General features: G+C 46.2%; 1 protein-coding gene across 2 annotated transcripts in view; it reads right to left on the bottom strand.

Moving 5' to 3' along the window:
- The window catches only part of ATP6V1C1 (ATPase H+ transporting V1 subunit C1), a 55777-nt gene extending 39886 nt beyond the window's left edge, over positions 1-15891 (bottom strand). Inside the window, exons 1-2 of one of the 2 annotated variants that reach the window (XM_044293949.1) lie at positions 15759-15891; positions 5291-5459 (exon numbers count right to left, since the gene is read on the bottom strand). In XM_044293949.1, the coding sequence (XP_044149884.1) occupies positions 5291-5422 (132 nt within the window). In that variant the 5' untranslated portion in view covers positions 5423-5459; positions 15759-15891. Of the gene's footprint in view, positions 1-5290; positions 5460-15758 lie in introns of those variants that run through there. The other variant, XM_044293950.1, reaches the window with a different exon arrangement.
- Positions 15892-19245: the final 3354 nt, after the last annotated feature.

Below are 19245 nucleotides of genomic sequence, written 5' to 3' on the forward strand. Positions count from 1 at the left end.
TCTGCATAGAAATCTGCATAGAGAAACCTGCTCATATTCCGCAACGTGTGCAGGTGGCTTGAAGGGGTTGTCCAAGTTAAATAAATAAAAGGCAGCCCAGGCTACTAAAACCCTCAAAAGAGTTCTCCAACTCTTTATAAGTGATGGCTTATCCTCAGGATAGGTCATTGCTATCTGATCAGATCTGACACTCCGCCGATCAGTTGCTGTGCAGAAGCTCCAGCGCTGAAGAACAGCAACGTCTGTTGCTCAGTGGATGGAGCGGTTTAATGCAGCGCTGCTCCCATTCACTTCAAGGGTACAATGGATGAAGCTGTGTGGTTCTGCCACCGGGGCTACTGCAGAAGAGCTGAATCGGACAGCGGTGGCCTAACTTGAGGGGGGAGTCAACAAAAAGAGATGAACCCACGGCACTGCACCTCACAGATCTTCATAAAATTTCTGACAATAGGTACATTATCGGGAGAGGACTAGTAAATGTACGGACTGCATGGGGTTTACAAGCCACCGTTGGTGGGTTTGTAGTTGCTACCACGATTGAATTAATGGTGGGCAGTGCCGATTGTTTTGCTTTGTTGGTGCTAACCTGAAGATAGGCCATCACTGGACAGCCTCTAAAGTGTAGAAAAAATATCATAGACTACACCGCTCCATCTCCAGCAGCGTTCTGCTTGCTGCAGCTCTGGTTCTCTGCAAGCCGTCTGCATACAAGCCATCAGTGATGACACACGGGTATACAGCACGTGACCGCTGCAGCCAATCAATGTCCTCAGAAGTCTCATGTTGTATACAGCAGAGGGCATTAGCTGACTGCAGTGCTCACGCAGCCATAGAACAGTGGTGCTCGAAAGGTTGTGATATTTTCTATACTTCCGCATAAATTTGATCAAAAACTACATCACATTTGTCACACAACTTCTAAAAGTAGGCAAAAAACACCAAATCTAACAAATGAGTCAAAATATTAAGACTTGATGATTTATTGAAATAATTATCAAATATCACATGTCTGTGAGTGGCAAAAATATGTGAACCTTTAGGATTAGTAAATAATTTGAAGGCGAAAGTAAGAGTCATATGTTTTCAGTCAATGGGATGACAATCAGTGGTGAGTGGGCGAAACAGTTTTATTTAAAGAACAGGGTTCTATCAAAAGTCTGATCTTTGCAACACATTTATGGAAGTGCATCATTGCATGAACAAAGGAGATTTCTAAGGACCTCAGAAGAAGAGTTGTTGATGCTCTTCAGACTGGAAAAGGTTAGAAAACCATCTCTAAAGAGTTTGGACTCCACCAATCCATAGTCAGACAGACTGTGTACAAATTGAGAAAATTGAAGCGTATTATTACCCACTCCAGGAGTAGTTAACCAACAAAGATCACACCAAGAGCAAGGTGTGTTATAGTCCACGAGGTCACAAAGGAACCCAAGGTAACGGCTAAGCAACTAAAGGCCTTTCTCACATTAGCTAATATTAATGTTCATGAGTTCACCATCAGGAGGACAGTGAACAGCAATGCTGAGCATGACAGGATTGCAAAAAGACCATTGCTGCCTGTTTGCAGTTTTATAAAGATCACCTGGACAAGCCAGGCGGCTATTGGAACAATGTTTTGTGGACAGATGAGACCAAAATAAAACTTTTTTTTTATTTTTACTGAGAAGCATTATATTTGGAGAAAGGAAAAGACTGCATTCCAGCATAAAACCGCATCCCATCTGAAAAACACTGTGGTGGTACTATCATGTTTTGGGACTGTGCATGAGCTGAACCCCAAGAGAGCATTGGTCATGCAGTAAGACAACAACCCTAAGCACACAACTCATTCTAACAAAGATTGCGCACTTGATCGCGCAGCCGGCATCTCTTCTGTCTCCTTCTTTGCTGATTGCAGGAACAGGACCTGTGGTGACGTCACTCCAGTCATCACATGGTCCATCACATGATCCATCACCATGGTAAAAGATCATGTGATGGATCATGTGATGACTGGAGTGACGTCACCACAGGTCCTGTTCCTCCACACAGCTAAGATGAAGACAGAAGAGATGCCGGCTGCGCGATCAAGTGGATTAAGGTGAGTTAAAATATTTTTATTTATTTTTTAACCCCTCCAGCCCTATTATACTATGCATTCTGTATTCAGAATGCTATTATTTTCCCTTATAACCATGTTATAAGGGAAAATAATAATGATCGGGTCTCCATCCCGATCGTCTCCTAGCAACCGTGCATGAAAATCACACCGCATCCACACTTGCTTGCGGATGCTTGCGATTTTCACGCAACCCTATTCATTTCTATAGGGCCTGCGTTACGTGAAAAACGCACAAAATAGAGCATGCTGCGATTTTCACGAAAATCACTGCTCATGTGAACAGACCCATAGAAATGAATGGGTCGGGATTCAGTGCGGGTGCAATGCGTTCACCTCACGCATCGCATCCGCGCGGAATACTCGCCCGTGTGAAAGGGGCCTTAGAGTTCTGGAATGGCCAAGTCAAAGTCCTGACCTTAATCCAATGGAAATGTTGTGGAAGGACCTGAAGCGAGCAGTTTATGGGAGGAAACCACCAACATAGCAGAGGTGAAGCTGTTTATTATGGAGTAATGGGGTAAAACTCCTCCAAGCTGATGTGCAGGACTCATCAACAACCAGGAACTTTTTGTAGTTATTGCTGCACAAGGGGGTCACACCAGATACTGAAAGCAAAGGTTCACATACTTACCACTCTCAGACATGCGATACTGGATCATTTTCCGCAATAAATAAATGACCAAGTCTACGATTTATGACTCATTCGTTTGATTTAGTTATCTTTATCTACTTTTAGGACTTTTATAGAAAATTCTGAAGGGTTCACAAACACAAAGTCATCTGACTGCAAAATGTCAAGGAGACAAAAAAAAAAAAGCAAAAAAAAAAAAAAAAAAGCTAAAGCAAGTGTCGTCTAGTATTTATTACTGAAAAAACCTGGAGAGAAGAATTTTACAGTGTTTTTCTGCCATAAGTAGAGGAGCCTCATTCCCAGCATCCACCTTCCTCCACAGCCAGTACATATTTCTGACCTAGCCTCAGAATAGGTCATCAATATCTGATTGGTGGGGGTCCAGCTCCGAGCACCCCTGACGATCAGCTGTTTGAAGAGGAGGTAGCTACTTCCTCTTCAAGATTACACAGTGCGTTGTCTCACGTGCTTTGGCGGCGCAGTGTAATTACAAGTGCTCGTCCCATTTAAGAGATGACACTGCGCCGCCAAGACTTCCAATATGACCAGCAGCGTGAGGCTACTTTCACACCTGCGTTCGGTGCGGATCCGTCTTGTATCTGCACAGACGGATCCGCGCCTATAATGCAAACGCTTGTATCCGTTCAGAAAGTTCTTTTAAAATAAAGTCTAAGTCAAAACGGATCCGTCCTGACTTGGATTGAAAGTCAATGGAGGACGGATCCGTTTTCAATTGCACCATATTGTGTCAGTGAAAACGGATCCATCCCCATTGACTTACATTGTAAGTCAGGACGGATCCGTTTGGCTCCGCATCGCCGGACGAACACCAAAACGCTGCAAGCTGCGTTTTAGTGTCCGCCCTGGAACGGAGCCAAACTGATGCTTTCTGAACGGATCCTTATCCATTCAGAATGCATTGGGGCTGAACTGATCCGTTTTGAATCGTTTGTGAGATCCCTGAAACGGATCTCACAAACGGAATTCAAAACGCCAGTGTGAAAGTAGCCTAATCTTGAAGAGGAAGTACCGTATTTTTCGCCGTATAAGACGCACTTTTTCCCCCCCAAAAGTGGGGGGAAAATAGCAGTGCGTCTTATACGGCGAATGCAGCTTATTTTGCGATTTGCGAATTTTCACGCAAATTTTCGCGCAAATTTTAGCGCGATTTTTTGCGCGATTTTTAGCGCGATTTTTTGCGCAAATTATTTTGCGATTTTCAATGATACATTTTCATGTATCAGCTGTGAGGGAGGAGGGGCTGGGGGCCGGCGTCTGCTTTTATAATGACAGCGGGGCCCGTGCAGTGACTATTCTACTACACGGGCCCCGCTCACTGTATAATCGTATGTCTAATAGTAAATAGTTATGTACATAATCGCATAATGAGCGGAGTACTTACAACTACAAACGCTCGCCGAGAGGAGGGAGGAGGCAGGCTGGGAGGACGGGCGCTGGCAGTGTGTGAGTCATACGTCACGCGCCTGCGCCGCCCACTTTATGAATGAAGCAGGCGGCGTGGGCGCATGACGTATGACTCACGCTGCCAGCGCCTGTCCTCCCAGCCTGCCTCCTGCCTCCTCCCTCCTCTCGGCGAGCGCTTGTAGTTGTAAGTACTCCGCTCATTATGCGATTATGCACATAACTATTTACTATTAGACATACGATTATACAGTGAGCGGGGCCCGTGTAGTAGAATAGTCACTGCACGGGCCCCGCTGTCATTATAAAGCCAGATGCCGGCCCCCAGCCCTGTATTGAGGGTCATTCACTACAGGGACACTTATGGAGGGGATCTGTGGATGACACATAGCATAAGATGCTATATATGTGTCATCCACAGATCCCCCCCATAACTGTCATACACAGAGACCCCAATAAGAGCCACCCACAGATTCCCCATAAGTGTCACCCACAGATCCCCATAAGTGTCACCCACAGATCCCCCATAACAGTGCGTCACCCACAGATCCCCCATAACAGTGCCATCCACAGACCACAATTAGTTCAAAACCCACCAAAAGCACACCTTTTGGTTCAAAATATTTTTTTTCTTATTTTCCTCCTCAAAAACCTAGGTGCGTCTTATAGGCCGGTGCGTCTTATACGGCGAAAAATACGGTAGATCGCAGCTTCCTCTTCAAAACAGCCGGGTGTCAGACCCCCACCGATCAAATATGGATGACCTATCCTGAGGAAAGGTCATCAACAAGAGCCACATCTCGCACTTGCTAGGCCACAAGCCTCATGAAAATCAGTGAGAAACATTTACTCCAGATTGGGTTGTCCACGTTCTGGATGTTGATGGCCCATCCTCAGGATCAGATAAGTGGAGGTCCGACTCTCCGCACCCCCAGTGATCTGCAGCGTAAAAGAGCCGCGATGAGCTTTAAGGCACCGTGACCTCTTCGCTGCTTACATGGGGCCATCTAACTGCACGCTGTCTACATTATAGCGGCAGGGCATGATATTGCAGCTTTGTCCAGTCCCTGAGGGTAGGCCATCAAGATCCCGAACCAGGAAAACCCCTTTAAGATCTCAAAATCAAAAGTACGTACCTTTAAGTCAGGGATGTTAAACTTGTGATTGGCAGACAAGTTGTTATTCTTAATGGTGGCGGCCATGAGTTTTTCCCAGGTTTGCTGGCATGTTTTCTCCCCAGGAGCGGAGATCAACCAGAACTCGGTCATAATTGTGGGTTAAGTGTTGGTCGTAGGCGGAATTTCACTAGAATAAAACATAAAAAAATGACATAAGCTCTTTAAAATGATGAAGCTGGTACTGAATAAAGCTTGCTCAGGTGGTTGGCATTGTCCAAAGGGTACGACATTAAGTTTAGAACAACCCCTTTAAAGGCTATGTCCGCCTTAATTTTTCTTCTATTATCCGTGCATTAGGCCCTGGACAAGCTCCTGCCCCCCTTCAGTGGGGCAGCATTAGTTAAGTCTGTCTGGGCATCAGTGACTTCGGCTGTCAGCTTTCCTCCGGCCACCGCATCGATCCCCTAAACCTATTCCAACAGGTGGGTGGCCGCAACTTCATGGCGTTACGGTACATAAAAATAAAAACAGGAAAAAACTAGGGTTGATCTGCCGATGGATATCTCTTATGGCTATACGATTAACTGCTACAGAAATTATATTCGATTTAATATTTAGGCAAATTAGACAGTTTGAGCACCGAGGGGCCAGCACAGCTCTTGGAGCACCACTACGCCCTTCAAAATCATTCATTCCTCTAGGAATCTTCAAAGACACAACGGGTGGCGGCAGAATGGAACGGTAAGTATTCGCTTGTCCCCGTATAACGCTCTCTATTAGTGAGGGGTGGGGGAACCGTACTGAGCGTTAAGGCCTCTTTCACACAAGCGAGTTTTCCGTCTGGATGCGATACGTGTTGTGAACACATAGCAACCGGATGGAATCCTGACCCCTTCATTTCAATGGATTTGTGCACATGAGCATCGTTTTTTCACGCATTATTTCTGCGTTCAGGAAAAATATTTTCTTCCGGCATAGAGTTCCGTCGTCGGGGCTCTATGCCGGAAGAATCCTGATCAGTTTTATCCTAATGCATTCTGAATGGAGTGAAATCCGTTCAGGATGCATCAGGATGTCTTCAGTTCCGGACCGGAACGTTTTCTGGCCGGAGAAAATACCGCAGCATGCTGCGCTTTTTGCTCCGGCCAAAAATCCTGAAGACTTGCCGCAAGGACGGATCCGGAATTAATGCCCATTGCATTAATCCGGACTTAAGCTAAACGTCGTTTCGGCGCATTACCGGATCCGACGTTTAGCTTTTTCTGAATGGTTACCATGGCTGCCGGGACGCTAAAGTCCTGGCAGCCATGGTAAAGTGTAGTGGGGAGCGGGGGAGCAGCATACTTACCGTCCGTGCGGCTCCCGGGGCGCTCCAGAGTGACGTCAGGGCGCCCCAAGCGCATGGATCACGTGATCACATGGCACGTCATCCATGCGCATGGGGCGCTCTGACGTCATTCTGGAGCGCCCCGGGAGCCGCAGGGACGGTAAGTATACTGCTCCCCCGCTCCCCGCTCCTACTATGGCAACCAGGACTTTAATAGCGTCCTGGCTGCCATAGTAACACTGAACGCATTTTGAAGACGGATCCGTCTTCAAATGCTTTCAGTTCACTTCCGTTTTTCCGGATCTGGCGTGTAATTCCGGCAAGTGGAATACACGCCGGATCCGGACAACGCAAGTGTGAAAGAGGCCTAATTTGCATAAATATAAAAACTAATATAATTGCTGCAGTAGTTCTTCTTACAACCATAAGGGCTCATGAACATGGCCATAAGGGGTGGTCCGCAAATCACGGATACGTGCCTACTGCATGTCACCATTTATGTTTTTAACTGCAGTAGTAATGTCCGGATGCGGAGCGGATAGCACACAGTGCGCTGCCCGAATCTTTTGCGGCCCCATTGAAGTGAACGGGTCGCATCGGATCCACAATAAATGAAGATTGGGTGTGCATGAGTCCTAAGACATAGCATGATCAACCCTATCAGGCATTAGGGTTGGTCATGCTGATAGATGCTCTGTACATGGAAAATAATCAAGATTGTATTTTGCGTCTGTGTACAATCCGCAGTTTTTGCAGAATGCACATGGACCCAGTCATTTCTGGGGTCCACAGCAGACAGATGTCATCATTGCGCTGTCCACAAACGTATGTCCGTTCTGCAAATTATAGAATGTGTCCTGTTCTTTCTTGTATTGCAGAAATTGCTAAAAAAAAAAAAAAAAAAATAAGGTTTCCCCTTTATAGAGGAGCTAAAATGTTCAGCGCAAAACATGTTTACTTGGGGTGTGTTCCTCGAACTCATTGCCGGCCACACGGCAATTATCTAATTAAAATGTTAGATGAAATTGTAACTGACCGGACAGACGGAGAGGTTACATAAGAAGTCAGCTGCCTCTGGTAAACAAGCAAAAGAGAAAGAGGTCTACAACGCCCACACGTATCTGTACGGCTAGCCATATGCGCCATTCATCCCATGAACATGCACGCTTGGCTTAGCCGAGCATGCATGTGTGCCCAATGGGGACAAGAGAATATGCCACTGCCAGACATCTCTTATCTCCTGTGAAAACAAAGGATCGGGCATACTTAAATCCAAAATGTCAAATACTTTTATCCCCAGAAATCTGCTGTAGGCAGAGTCAGGACCCCTCCATGCCCACCCTGGGAAAATAATCTTTTTAATGCAAAGTTGGACAAATCTTATGTAGGTCTGGGAGTCAGCAAGGATGCACCACGGGACTGGGGCCACTCTGCAAGAGGCGTCCAAGTGATATTTGTTTTGTGTGCACATCATATTCTGGCTAAAAGGAGCTCACTGCATGTGCTGTGCTATTACTGAGTTCAATGTACATCAGTATGCAGTAAGCAGCTGAGCTCCCTCTAGTGGCGGCTGCAGGCGACCAGAACATGCAGCTCCTTAGCCCAGATTTATTTATCAGATTGTGCCAAGAATTTGGCGTAAAATGCTTCTTTAAAAAGGGGTATTCAAAGATAGATATTTATTGCACAGCGATAGGATATACCAGTGGTGGCGAACCTATGGCACGGGTGCCAGAGGCGGCACTCAGAGCTGTGGGCACCTGTGCCCTGGAAAAAGTCTATGGTGTACCAATATGCCTTGGACTTTTCCTGCCATTCATCAGCGCAGGGCGCACTATGTACAGCACAGGCAGCGCACTGAATGTAGGCCGGATATTATAGCTAAATAATAAAGTATGTGGAAGATATACTATAATGGACTGTAGTATTCAGGTTAAAGGGCTTCTGTCACCCCCCTAAAGTCATATATTTTTTTTGGGCTACTTTAAATCCTTATACTGCGATATATCAATATATAGTGCTCTTACTCATTTTCGTTCAGTAGTTTCTTAAAAAAACAGACTTTTATAATATGCAAATTACCTGTCTACCAGCAAGTAGAGCGGTTACTTGCTGGTAGCAGCCGCGTCCTCCTTTCATAAAGATGCCCCCTCCTCATGTTGATTGACAGGGCCAGCGAACGCGCTCGTCCTCTGACTGGCCCTGTCTGCGTTCAAAATCTGGCACCTGCGCCGTACCGGTCTTCAGTTGGCGCAGGCGCACAGAGGAGAACGCTCGCTCGGCCGCTCCTTCGTCAGTGCGCCTGCGACGGGTGTAGATGTGACGTCATCGGCGCAGGCGCATTGAGGATGGAGCGGCCGAGTGAGCATCCTCATCTCAGTGCGCCTGCGCCGACTAAAGACAGGTACGTCGCAGGCGCCAGATTTTGAATGCAGACAGGGCCAGCAGAGGACGAGCGCGTTCGCTGGCCCTGTCAATCAACATGAGGAGGGGGCGTCTTTATGAAAGGAGGACGCGGCTGCTACCAGCAAGTAGCAAAAGTACTCCAAAAATGAGTAAGAGCATTATATATTAATATATCGCGGTATAAGGATTTTAAGTAGCCAAAAAAAAAAAAAAGACTTTAGGGGGGGTGACAGAAGCCCTTTAAACTGCCGTGTTGGCACTTTGTGATAAATAAGTGGGTTTTGGGTTATAGTTTGGGCACTCGGTCCTACCGATATGCCATAAACGCCCAGATGGGAGACCATCCCTTTAATGTGAGAGAGTCTGGCGCATTTTCCTATATAGTTGCATTCAGCAAAAAAATTATGCATTTTTTTCAATGGGTATTAAAGGGTTATGACATAATCTGCGGTCTTTAGCAGAACTCGCCCATACCCTCCTAGCCCTAGTTGGAACGATACTGTGTCTTCCTTCTACACTCATCACCTCTGCTCATCTTGCTGTATTCACCAATTAAACCACGGTGTCCTGTTGCGCTGCACACAAAAACGCCATTTCACTTTATTAGATGGTGCGCTGCAGTGTACGGGAGGCGCTGCGAGTGACAACTACCATTGTAACCCGTGTACACCAAACACGATATAACCATCCAGCAGTTAAGGCAGATTTACACCGCACAATTGTTGGGTCGAATATTGGAAACAAACCGATCACCGATTACCCGCAATACACTCATTAGGGTCCATTCAGACGTCCTTGTTTTGCAGTCCACAAAACACGGACATCGGCCAGTGCACGTTCCGCAATTTGCGGACTGCACATGGCCGGCTCTATGATAGAAATGCCTATTCTTCTTCGCAATTGTGGGCAAGAATAGGACATGCTCTATCTTTTTTGCAGGGCTGCGGAACGGAACTACTGAGGCGGACAGCACACGGTGTTGCGGCCCCGTTGAAATTAATGACTCCGCACCCGTTCCACAAAACTGCCTTCAGCAGCCATCATTGGTCCCCATACAGCAGAGGTGATTTCCACATGTAAATGCAACTCTCACCTCCACTGACGAGTATGCAGTTATTGGGTAGGAATGGTTCCTTCCTGATAATTGCCCACTCGCCCGGGGCGTGTAAATGCGCCTTGAGGCCTCCTTCATATTTCTGTGTCCATATGAAATCTGTGCAAAAATCAGTAAGGCATCTTTCACACGGGTGAGATTTCCGCGCAGGTACAATGCGTGGTGTGAACGCATTGCACCCGCACTGAATCCTGACCCATTCATTTCTATGGGGCAGTGCACATGGTGATGGACCATGTGATGAGCGCAGTGACATCACCACAGGTCCTTTTCCTCCTGGTCATCAAAGAAGAAGACAGAAGAGAAGCCCGGCTGCGCAAACAAGTGGATGAGGCAAGTTAAATTATATTTTTTTTTAACCCCTCCAGCGCTATTGTACTATGCAGTTCTGTATTCAGAATGCTATTATTTTCCCTTATTACCATGTTATAAGGAAAAATAATAAAATCTACACAACACCGATCCCAAACTCGAACTTCTGTGAAGAAGTCAAAGTTCGGGTCTGGGTACCAAACATGCCGATTTTTCTCACGCGCGTGCACTCGCATGGAAAAATCGCGCATTTTCCCGCGACGCACCCGCATCCTTTCCGGCCCTCACACGCGACGCCCGTGTGAAAGACGCCTAAGTGTTTCATCCGTGAAGAATCCGAGTTTGGTCCGTGTGTCAGGTTTTTTTTGCCCTCCGTGTGTCATCCATGCTAGGCTAAATGTTAATTTCCAAAGCATCTCCTATCAGTGGTCAGTGAAAAACGGACCGAACCCGGACACAAACCAATGCCATCCGTGTGGTGTGCATGTTTTTTTTTTTACGGACCCATAGACTATAATGGACGATCTTGGTCCACATCACGGATGAAAGTAGGGCGTGTGTTTATGATTTTTTTTTTTTTCACAGACCCAAGGTCACTAAAAACGCGGATCCGCAAAAAAATACATTTGATGTCCGTGTGACATCCCTATTGCATACATTTTTTTTCTCCAATCCACTGTAACAATGCCTATCCTTCCGCATAATAAGAATAAAGAAGTTTTATTTTTTTAGCGGAACGGCCACACGGACATATGGAAATGGAATACCCACGGAGTCATTTCCCTTTTTTTTGCGGACCCTTTGAAGTGAATGGTTCTGTATACGGGGGGGAACCGGAATGGACACGGAAAATAAATATGTTGATGTGCATGAGCCCTAAGGCTCAGCTCACACTAGTGTCATAGCTTCATGAGAACCAAAATGTCCGCCGCTAGTCCTCAGCAGTGGATTATAAAGGACAGACTTGTATACATATCTCCGGAAAAAAGAACAGCTCTCAACAGGGGCGATAGCGCAGGTAGGTTTTGTGTAGAATCCAGTGTCACCAGAAGACGAATTACAAGCGATGTTCGGGGCTCACACGCCCTTGTTCAAGCTTAAAGGGAACCTGTCATGTTAAACATGGTGTCTGAGCTGCAGACAGCAGGAGGAGCTGAGCAGAATGTTATATAGTTCTGGGTGAAAAGATTCAGTATAATTTGTATTTTATTCAGTTAAATTCCTGGTCATTCTGAGTCTTGAAGTCCTGGAGGCGGTCCGATCAGTGATTGACAGCTATCTCTGTATACACAGTCATAGTGGGCAGGCTGTCAATCACTGAGAGGACCGCCTCCTCATAGAGGGAATGATGACAATCACTGATAGGACCGCCTCCTCATAGAGGGAATGATGACAATCACTGATAGGTCCGCCTCCTTGACTTCAAAGTCCAGAATGAGAAGGAATTTAAATAAATAAAAATTTTGATGAATTTTTTCCCGTAAAGCTAAATACAAATCTGCTCAGCTCCTCCTGTTCTGTAATATACTGCATATACCTTACACTGCATTTTCATGGCGACAGGTTCCCTCTAAGTGGAGCGAACAAGTACTCGGGCGATGCTCGTCCCGTCCGCCGCTCCACCATGCCTTGGAAAAGGGTATGTAAGCCCAAAACATTGCTTGTAGTTGGTCTCCAGGCGACACTAGATTCTCAACAAAACCTACCTGCACTGCGACCCTTTTGAGAGCTGTACGTTTTTCTGGAGATATATATCCTATTGGTGATCCGTGAAACTTGAGGGGCGTGCACTGCTTATTTCACATACAACCAAAGGGTGTGCGACTTCTAGCTGCTGTATGGACAGACTCGTATGGGTCAAGGAAGTCCTGAGGAGTTTATTTAGAGGCGACTTGTCCGTTCTTCATGTGTGATTTGTAATGTAGAACGCTAAAAATAATGGGGTTTTCATGTCATCCACCCTCACTTATTCAGTTGGTAAGTGATCAGTAAGCTGAAAAATCCTCTTTAAAGGGGGTTATCCCATGATTAATGTAATAAATGAGAATCAGACATCATATAGAACACGACAACCTCTTTCTAACAAAGCTGGAACCAGCCCTGTACCTCAGCTCTTTCCCCTTCACAGAGGATAAGGCTGGTGGCAGTTGAAGATTTAAACTGAGCATGTGCGACCACCTCAGTGAGATGGACAAGAAATAAGGACAAGAACAAACAGCAGGTGGCGCTGTACAGATACATTTTATTGAATAACTCAGTGGCTTTATTAATTTTTAATTACATGAAATTACTGAAGTATTCAGATCCAGGTCCTGGTTTAAAAAAATCTCAATATTATTCATGGCACAAATTCAGAGGCTACGGCCCAGATTTACTTACGCATCCACGCCAAAAACTCAGGGGCACATTTATTAAGACCGGTGTTTTAGACCTGGCGTGAGTGGGGAGAAGTCACTAGCAGTTGCGCCGCAATCTGCGCCTAAAATATGTCTTATATAGGCGTATTTCAGCTTAATAAATGACTCGCTTAGTCTATAAAAATGGCGCATCTCGGGTTTCTACATTTTTTTCCAACTTGCTCCAAAAAATGGTGGGGCTTAACAGGAAGTGGGTTGAGCTTCACTGGAAAGTGTATGGGACCTAAGATACGCCATTATTCACCAAAATGTTAGCGCAATTCTTAAGTAAAAATGCGTCTCAAGATAAGCCAACCAATAGTTGGGATAGAGTCAGAGAAAAGTGTCCGTCCCTGCACCAGATGTATCATCCAGCCGAGCTGTACACTGTCTATGGCAGGGATGCTCAACCTGCGGGCCCCCCAGCTGTTGCAAAACTACAGCTCCCAGCATGCTCTAATAGCTGTAGGGTGTGCAGGCATGCTGGGAATTGTAGTTTTGCAACAGCTGGAGGGCCACAGGTAGTAAATCAGGACCAGGTGTGATCACGTTTACACTGCCTGGCCCTGGCAAAGTGCAGAGGGAGCTGAGCCTCTAGGTGTAATGGTAACGCCCCCGTTGCTCCTAGAGGCTCATTTCCATATATTAAATCATCATTTTTCTCAGCAATGCGGGCACATATGAACATGGGACCAACACAGATGCCTTCAGCTGCCAAGTGCACATGTAACAGGTCAGCCAGTGTCATAGGTACAAAACTGCTGACAGATGCCCTTTAATGGAGCCCAAATCATCTCACAAGTTTGCCCAGAAACGTATATATAATGTAGAGACCCATAACTGTGCCCAGAAGTGGACACTCCGGCGCGCTGATGTCACATCATGACCAGCTGCAGGGATTACTACAGTGATGTCATACACCGGGGCACAACTGGCAGCACAGGGACGACATGTCACCATGCAGAGGGAGAATGGGGAAGAAATGTATTATTTTAACATTTTGAATTTTTTTTTCTTTTTATGTGCAGAAAAAGCTTCAAATAAGCTCTTGCATTACAGGTTCTGGAAATCACGGCCTTCACATTACTTTACTTCCCTCTACCGTGTGAGGCAATCGGTATAGTGGGAAGAGGAGCGTGTGGTCAAGAGCTTCCTCTCCCAGGTGACGCAATCTCCACTGAGGCGCAGGGCGCCATTCACACATACACGTCGGGCTGTATCCTCAGCTGGGGGACTTGTGTTACTCCATAGAGCAAAAAGTACGCTCAGGACAACGTGGGCCAAGTGCAAGAATTCTCAACAATGACCAAAACCGAAGCGTCTCCTGAATGGTCAATTTCCCAATTGCCTCAGGGTACGTTCACATCAGCGGCATGCTTCATCCGGCACAAATGCTGGGGAACCGGTGGTGAACTATAGAAACTGGCAAGGCCGGATGCTGCTCTCTGCCGGATCCGCTGCCGCAGATGTGAAGGTACCCGCACCCATAATCTGTACAGGATATAACACCACGGCATGCAGACATTGCCAGACTGCTGACGACGCCTGAAAGAAAATGGTGGAGGAGCTCCTCAGCTGACCTGATCCAACTATGAGGGTTAGTAAGGCGTCTACAAAGTGCGCTGATAGTCCGACGTGTTGTTCTGCTACAGGGGTGGGCCTCCAAAACCAGGCCTACACATATGATAGATGCTGGACAAACCTTCTCTTAAAAGGGGTTATCCAAACCCTATTATGCCCGGGCCCCTCACACAGGTTGTACTTCCCTCGCTCCCTGGCACCCATGTCACTTCTGATGCCCGCACGTCCCCCGCCCACTCTTCCCATCGTGCCGATCAAAATATCCAGTAATAGGGCATGGGAGGACAAGCAATAGCAGGCTGCAACGGGAACAAGCCTCCCTAGCGTCACCTGCGATGCGGCCTGCTATTGGCCTCCCCCCCTCGTTGCCGGATGCTTTGGTCTGCACGACAGGGGGGTTGCAGTGGCGGCTGTGCTGGCATCAGAAGCGTCGCGGATGCCGGGTGGCGAGGTAAGTACAACCTGTGTGAGGGGCCCGGGCATTCCGGGAGTTTAATTAATGGGGGTCCGACACCCAGGACCCCCGATCAGCTGTTTGAGAAGGTAAGCACTGCTCACAGTAGCATTGTTGCCTTCTCTCTGCTTTTCCAAAGCCGAGTGACGACACGTTCAGAAGTGAGTGGGGCAGAGCACGATACCAAGCGCAGCCGCTAGACGATGTACGGCCCTGTGCTTGGTGAGCACGGAGAAGGTCGCAGCCGTACTGTGAGCGATGCTGCCTTCTCATACAGCTGATCGGCGGAGGACCCGGGTGTTGGACCACCACTGATCAGATACTGATGACCTATCCAGGAGAACAGATCATCAGTATAAAACTCCCATGAACCCATTGCTCGGCCTAGCCAATAGCAATGAAAACAAAAGGGCGGCCAAACACCGCAGACAACTGCTTATCTCTTGGCAGAAAAAAATAAAGGATTAGGCATATTTACCCCAACATGTCCGATCCTTGTTTCTCAATATTTGCAGTTGGGTTGAATTTAGCAGGCTCCACAGAGATTTTTAGGGGTTCAGTAGATGAGCCCCAGTAGTTCTAGAGCAGGGATGCTCAGTCTGCAGCCCACCAGCTGTTGCAAAGCTACAACTCCCAACATGCCCTTATACCGCTGCGGAATATAGTAGCGATATATAGGTGCATAAAATACATGTATATATATATACACACATTATATCCTATACATACACCTGTCCATTTATAGCACATTCATCATACATTTCCCATATGCACATATTACACCATCTCCTCCATGCACTGGATACCACTCATCACATGTACGTTGGTGCACACACATGCTACATGTATGTGCAGACCTCGGCCACTCGCCCCTCCTCACCTTGCAGGATCCTTACCTGATTAGCTGAGATAAACTGTCACAATCGGTATAAACAAGCGGAGGGTCAGCTCATCAGATCTCCGCCATCCTCTTGCTCACAACCCACCGCCTCTTCTCGGTGCAAGAAGTAAAGCATTAAAATACATTCGCTTCCCTTTACACAGTTAGACGGAAGCCATTTTCTAGAAGGCAAATGCATAAAGTTATGTCCTAAAGTCACCAACAAAATGGTTCCGCAGATGGAGACAAGACAGTGGAGTGAGGGAGCTCGCTCTAGTGCTCGCGAGCCCGTGTCACACACCGCATCACATGATTGTGTCAGCTGACACGCACACACACCAAGGTCTTTTTACCGCAATACACCCAGCTGTAATGCCCGAGCTCGTGACAGCTAGAGGGAACGGCTCCTCCTAGCGGTGGATGGTGGGAAGGTTTCTTTCCCTGCAGTTTACAGCTGTGTGGTCAGTAGTGTGACCCGGAATGGGAAACATAAAGATGCAGCAGAGCCGGGTGTGTTCTGCTGCATGTTATATGTATAGTTACATAGCCTGTACATGGTCTGCAGTATCTATGGAGTTGTAATGTCTACACGCCTTAGGGAGGGGCCGCATAACATTTTATGCCTCCGTTTGACGTATACGTTAGAAAAAATAAAAAGGATACAAAAACGCGGCACACCACGTTCTTGTATCCTGCAGAGTCCAGTAAAAAAAGGTATACAGTAAAAAATATTTTTTTTAAATTGAACTCTATGGTTATGCCACTGTACGGCCTTAGTCTGAGGCTTCGGTTTAACTTATACGTTTTTGTATACGTTAAGTGGATGGGAAAAACGTGATGTGAACTGACCCTTAGGTCTATGGCACGTTGTTTTCTTGACCCTCTGGCGCCTCGTTTCACAGCCTTTTTTTTATAGAATTTTAATTTTAAAAAAAAGTGTTCAAAGTAAGGATTTTAAAACCCCAGACAGAGCGCTAAATGTGGGTCTGCACGTGGTTTTTGTGGCAGTTATTGAAAGGAATGAGAAATATCAAAGGACTTATTTCTACTGGATCCATCCCTGGCTTCAATTATCTGCATGAAAAGAAAACTGCACATTTTTTTATTTTTATTTTTTTCAAAGAAGCCATATTTGAAACTACCGGTGTAAAACAAAATCCACAGCGTATTCCGCAGCAGAAAACCCTCTGGTTTCTGCTGTGGTTTTTCAGTGTGAACGCTGCGGACCCCCTCATGGTTTATCCCCAGCGAATGGAGCTAAACCTGGACAGCCCGTAAAAATAGGCAACTTTTTTCTTGTGTCCGTTAAAAAAATTGATGTGTCCGTGATTTTTTTTAGGCTGGTGGTACATGACTAGATTATTTTGGGGGTAATTATCAGCATTTTACAGCTCACAGTAAGGCCCCTTTCACACGGGTGAGAATTCCGCACGGTTGCAATGTGTGAGATGAACGGATTGCACCCGCACTGAATCCGGATCCATTCACTTCAATGGGGCTGTTCAGATGAGCAGTGATTTTTTACGCATCACTTGTGCGTTGCGTGAAAATCGCAGAATGCTCTATGTTCAGCGTTTTTCACGCAACGCAGGCCCCATAGAAATGAATGGGGATGCGTGAAAATCACATCCACAAGCAAGTGCGAATGCGGTGTGCGATTTTCACGCATGGTTGCTAGGAGATGATAGGGATGAAAGCAACCCCGAACCCCATTAAAGTCTAATCACTGTATTATTTTCCCCTATAACATGGTTATAAAGGGAAAATAATAGCATTCTGAATACAGAATGTATAGTAAAATGTAGATTGAGGGGTTAAAAAAATAAAAAAAGAAGAAGCAAGAAGAGGATGCTGGATGCGCGATCAATTTATTTATTTATTTTTTAACCCCTCCAGCCCTATTGTACTATGCATTCTGTATTCAGAATGCTATTATTTTCCCTTATAACCAGGTTATACCGGAAAATAGTACAATCTACAGAACACAGATCCCAAGACCGAACTTCTGTGAAGAAGTCCGGGTGCAGGTCTGGGTACCACATTCAGGTTTTTCTCAAGTGCGTGCAAAATGCATTGCACTCAGGCGGAAAAAAATGAAGAACGCAACGCAATCGCATACAAAACTCACCCCACTCGCAGGCAAAAAAATCACGATTTTCCTGCGACGCACATGCCTCCTATCCGGCCCTCACACGCGATGCCTGTGTGAAAGGGGCCTTAAAGGGAACCTGTCACCGGGATTTTGTGTATAGAGCTGAGGACATGGGTTGCTAGATGGCCGCTAGCACATCCGCAATACCCAGTCCCCATAGCTCTGTGTGCTTTTTCCTGTCCCTGACTCATCTCATGTACAGGTTAATTTGCATATGTATCAAATCGTTTTTTTTACATAATAAAAGCACACAGAGCTATGGGGACTGGGTAATGCGGATGTGCTAGCGGCCATCTAGCAACCCATGTCCTCAGCTCTATACACAAAATCCCGGTGATTTCCCTTTAATGCTGGTAGTGAGTTCCTACCGGTATACTGAGCTATAGACATGTATCACTAATAATCTTCATCACTCATTTTGGTTTTCCAATTTGTCCGTAAAAAATGTTGGCTGTCTGTGATTTTGGGATAAGTTGCCCAAAAAAAGAAAAAATTCCCGTTGGCAACCTTGGTTGCAGACTCGGGGATTTTATATGTTTGCATGTCTAGAGTTTTGTTGTTTGTTTTTTTAGGAAACTATATGCCGCCTGTAATGTCACCTCCTCTGTCGAAATCCATAGGAAAAAAGCATTAGTAAAAGAAAAAGTCATGCAAAACTGGCCAGCAGCAATGTACGTCTGTTTGGTTAAACTCCACACCCAGAGCATGCTGAGGTTAGAAGAAAAAAAGCTATCAGGGGTCATTTACTATGGCCAGTTTCACACTGGCGCTAGGCTTTTCCGGCAGGCAGTTCCCCTGCCGAATCCATACTACTGTTTGCACATGTGTGCTACTGGAAGTCCGCCCAGCTCCATGCACTATAACATGCCGAGAGGCGGCCGGACAAAAACCGCAGCATGCCGCTCTCCATTCCTTCTCCATATGGATGTCAATTGAGCAGCTTTGGTTGGCAACTATTCACCGGAATTCTCTTTTGTGGACGAACCCCTATAGCCCTTCCTCTCCTAGACAACTCCTTGGTCCGATGGCGCTCACTAGGTCCATATGGATAGTCTGTAGTTGGCTTCCCTCCATGATGTCCTTCCTTTAGCACCCCTTGTTCCGAGATGGTCTCACCGTGACATACAATTAGAAAAAAAAAAGAAAACCTGACTGTGTGGCCATGCGCTAAGTCTTTCTTTTATATTTCTAATTTTCTTGAACCTACCTTGGACTTTGGTTTAAAAAAAACTGCATAGAAATTGGCACAAAAAGCTATGTGTGATACCACTCTAAGGGTATCTGCCTCTGTTTCCCCAGTGCAAAATCATCAACTCCTTATTATAGTTCACCTTAAAGGGGTTACCTGGCA

Source organism: Bufo gargarizans, chromosome 5, assembly GCF_014858855.1.
Source record: "Bufo gargarizans isolate SCDJY-AF-19 chromosome 5, ASM1485885v1, whole genome shotgun sequence".
Lineage (NCBI taxonomy): Eukaryota > Metazoa > Chordata > Amphibia > Anura > Bufonidae > Bufo > Bufo gargarizans.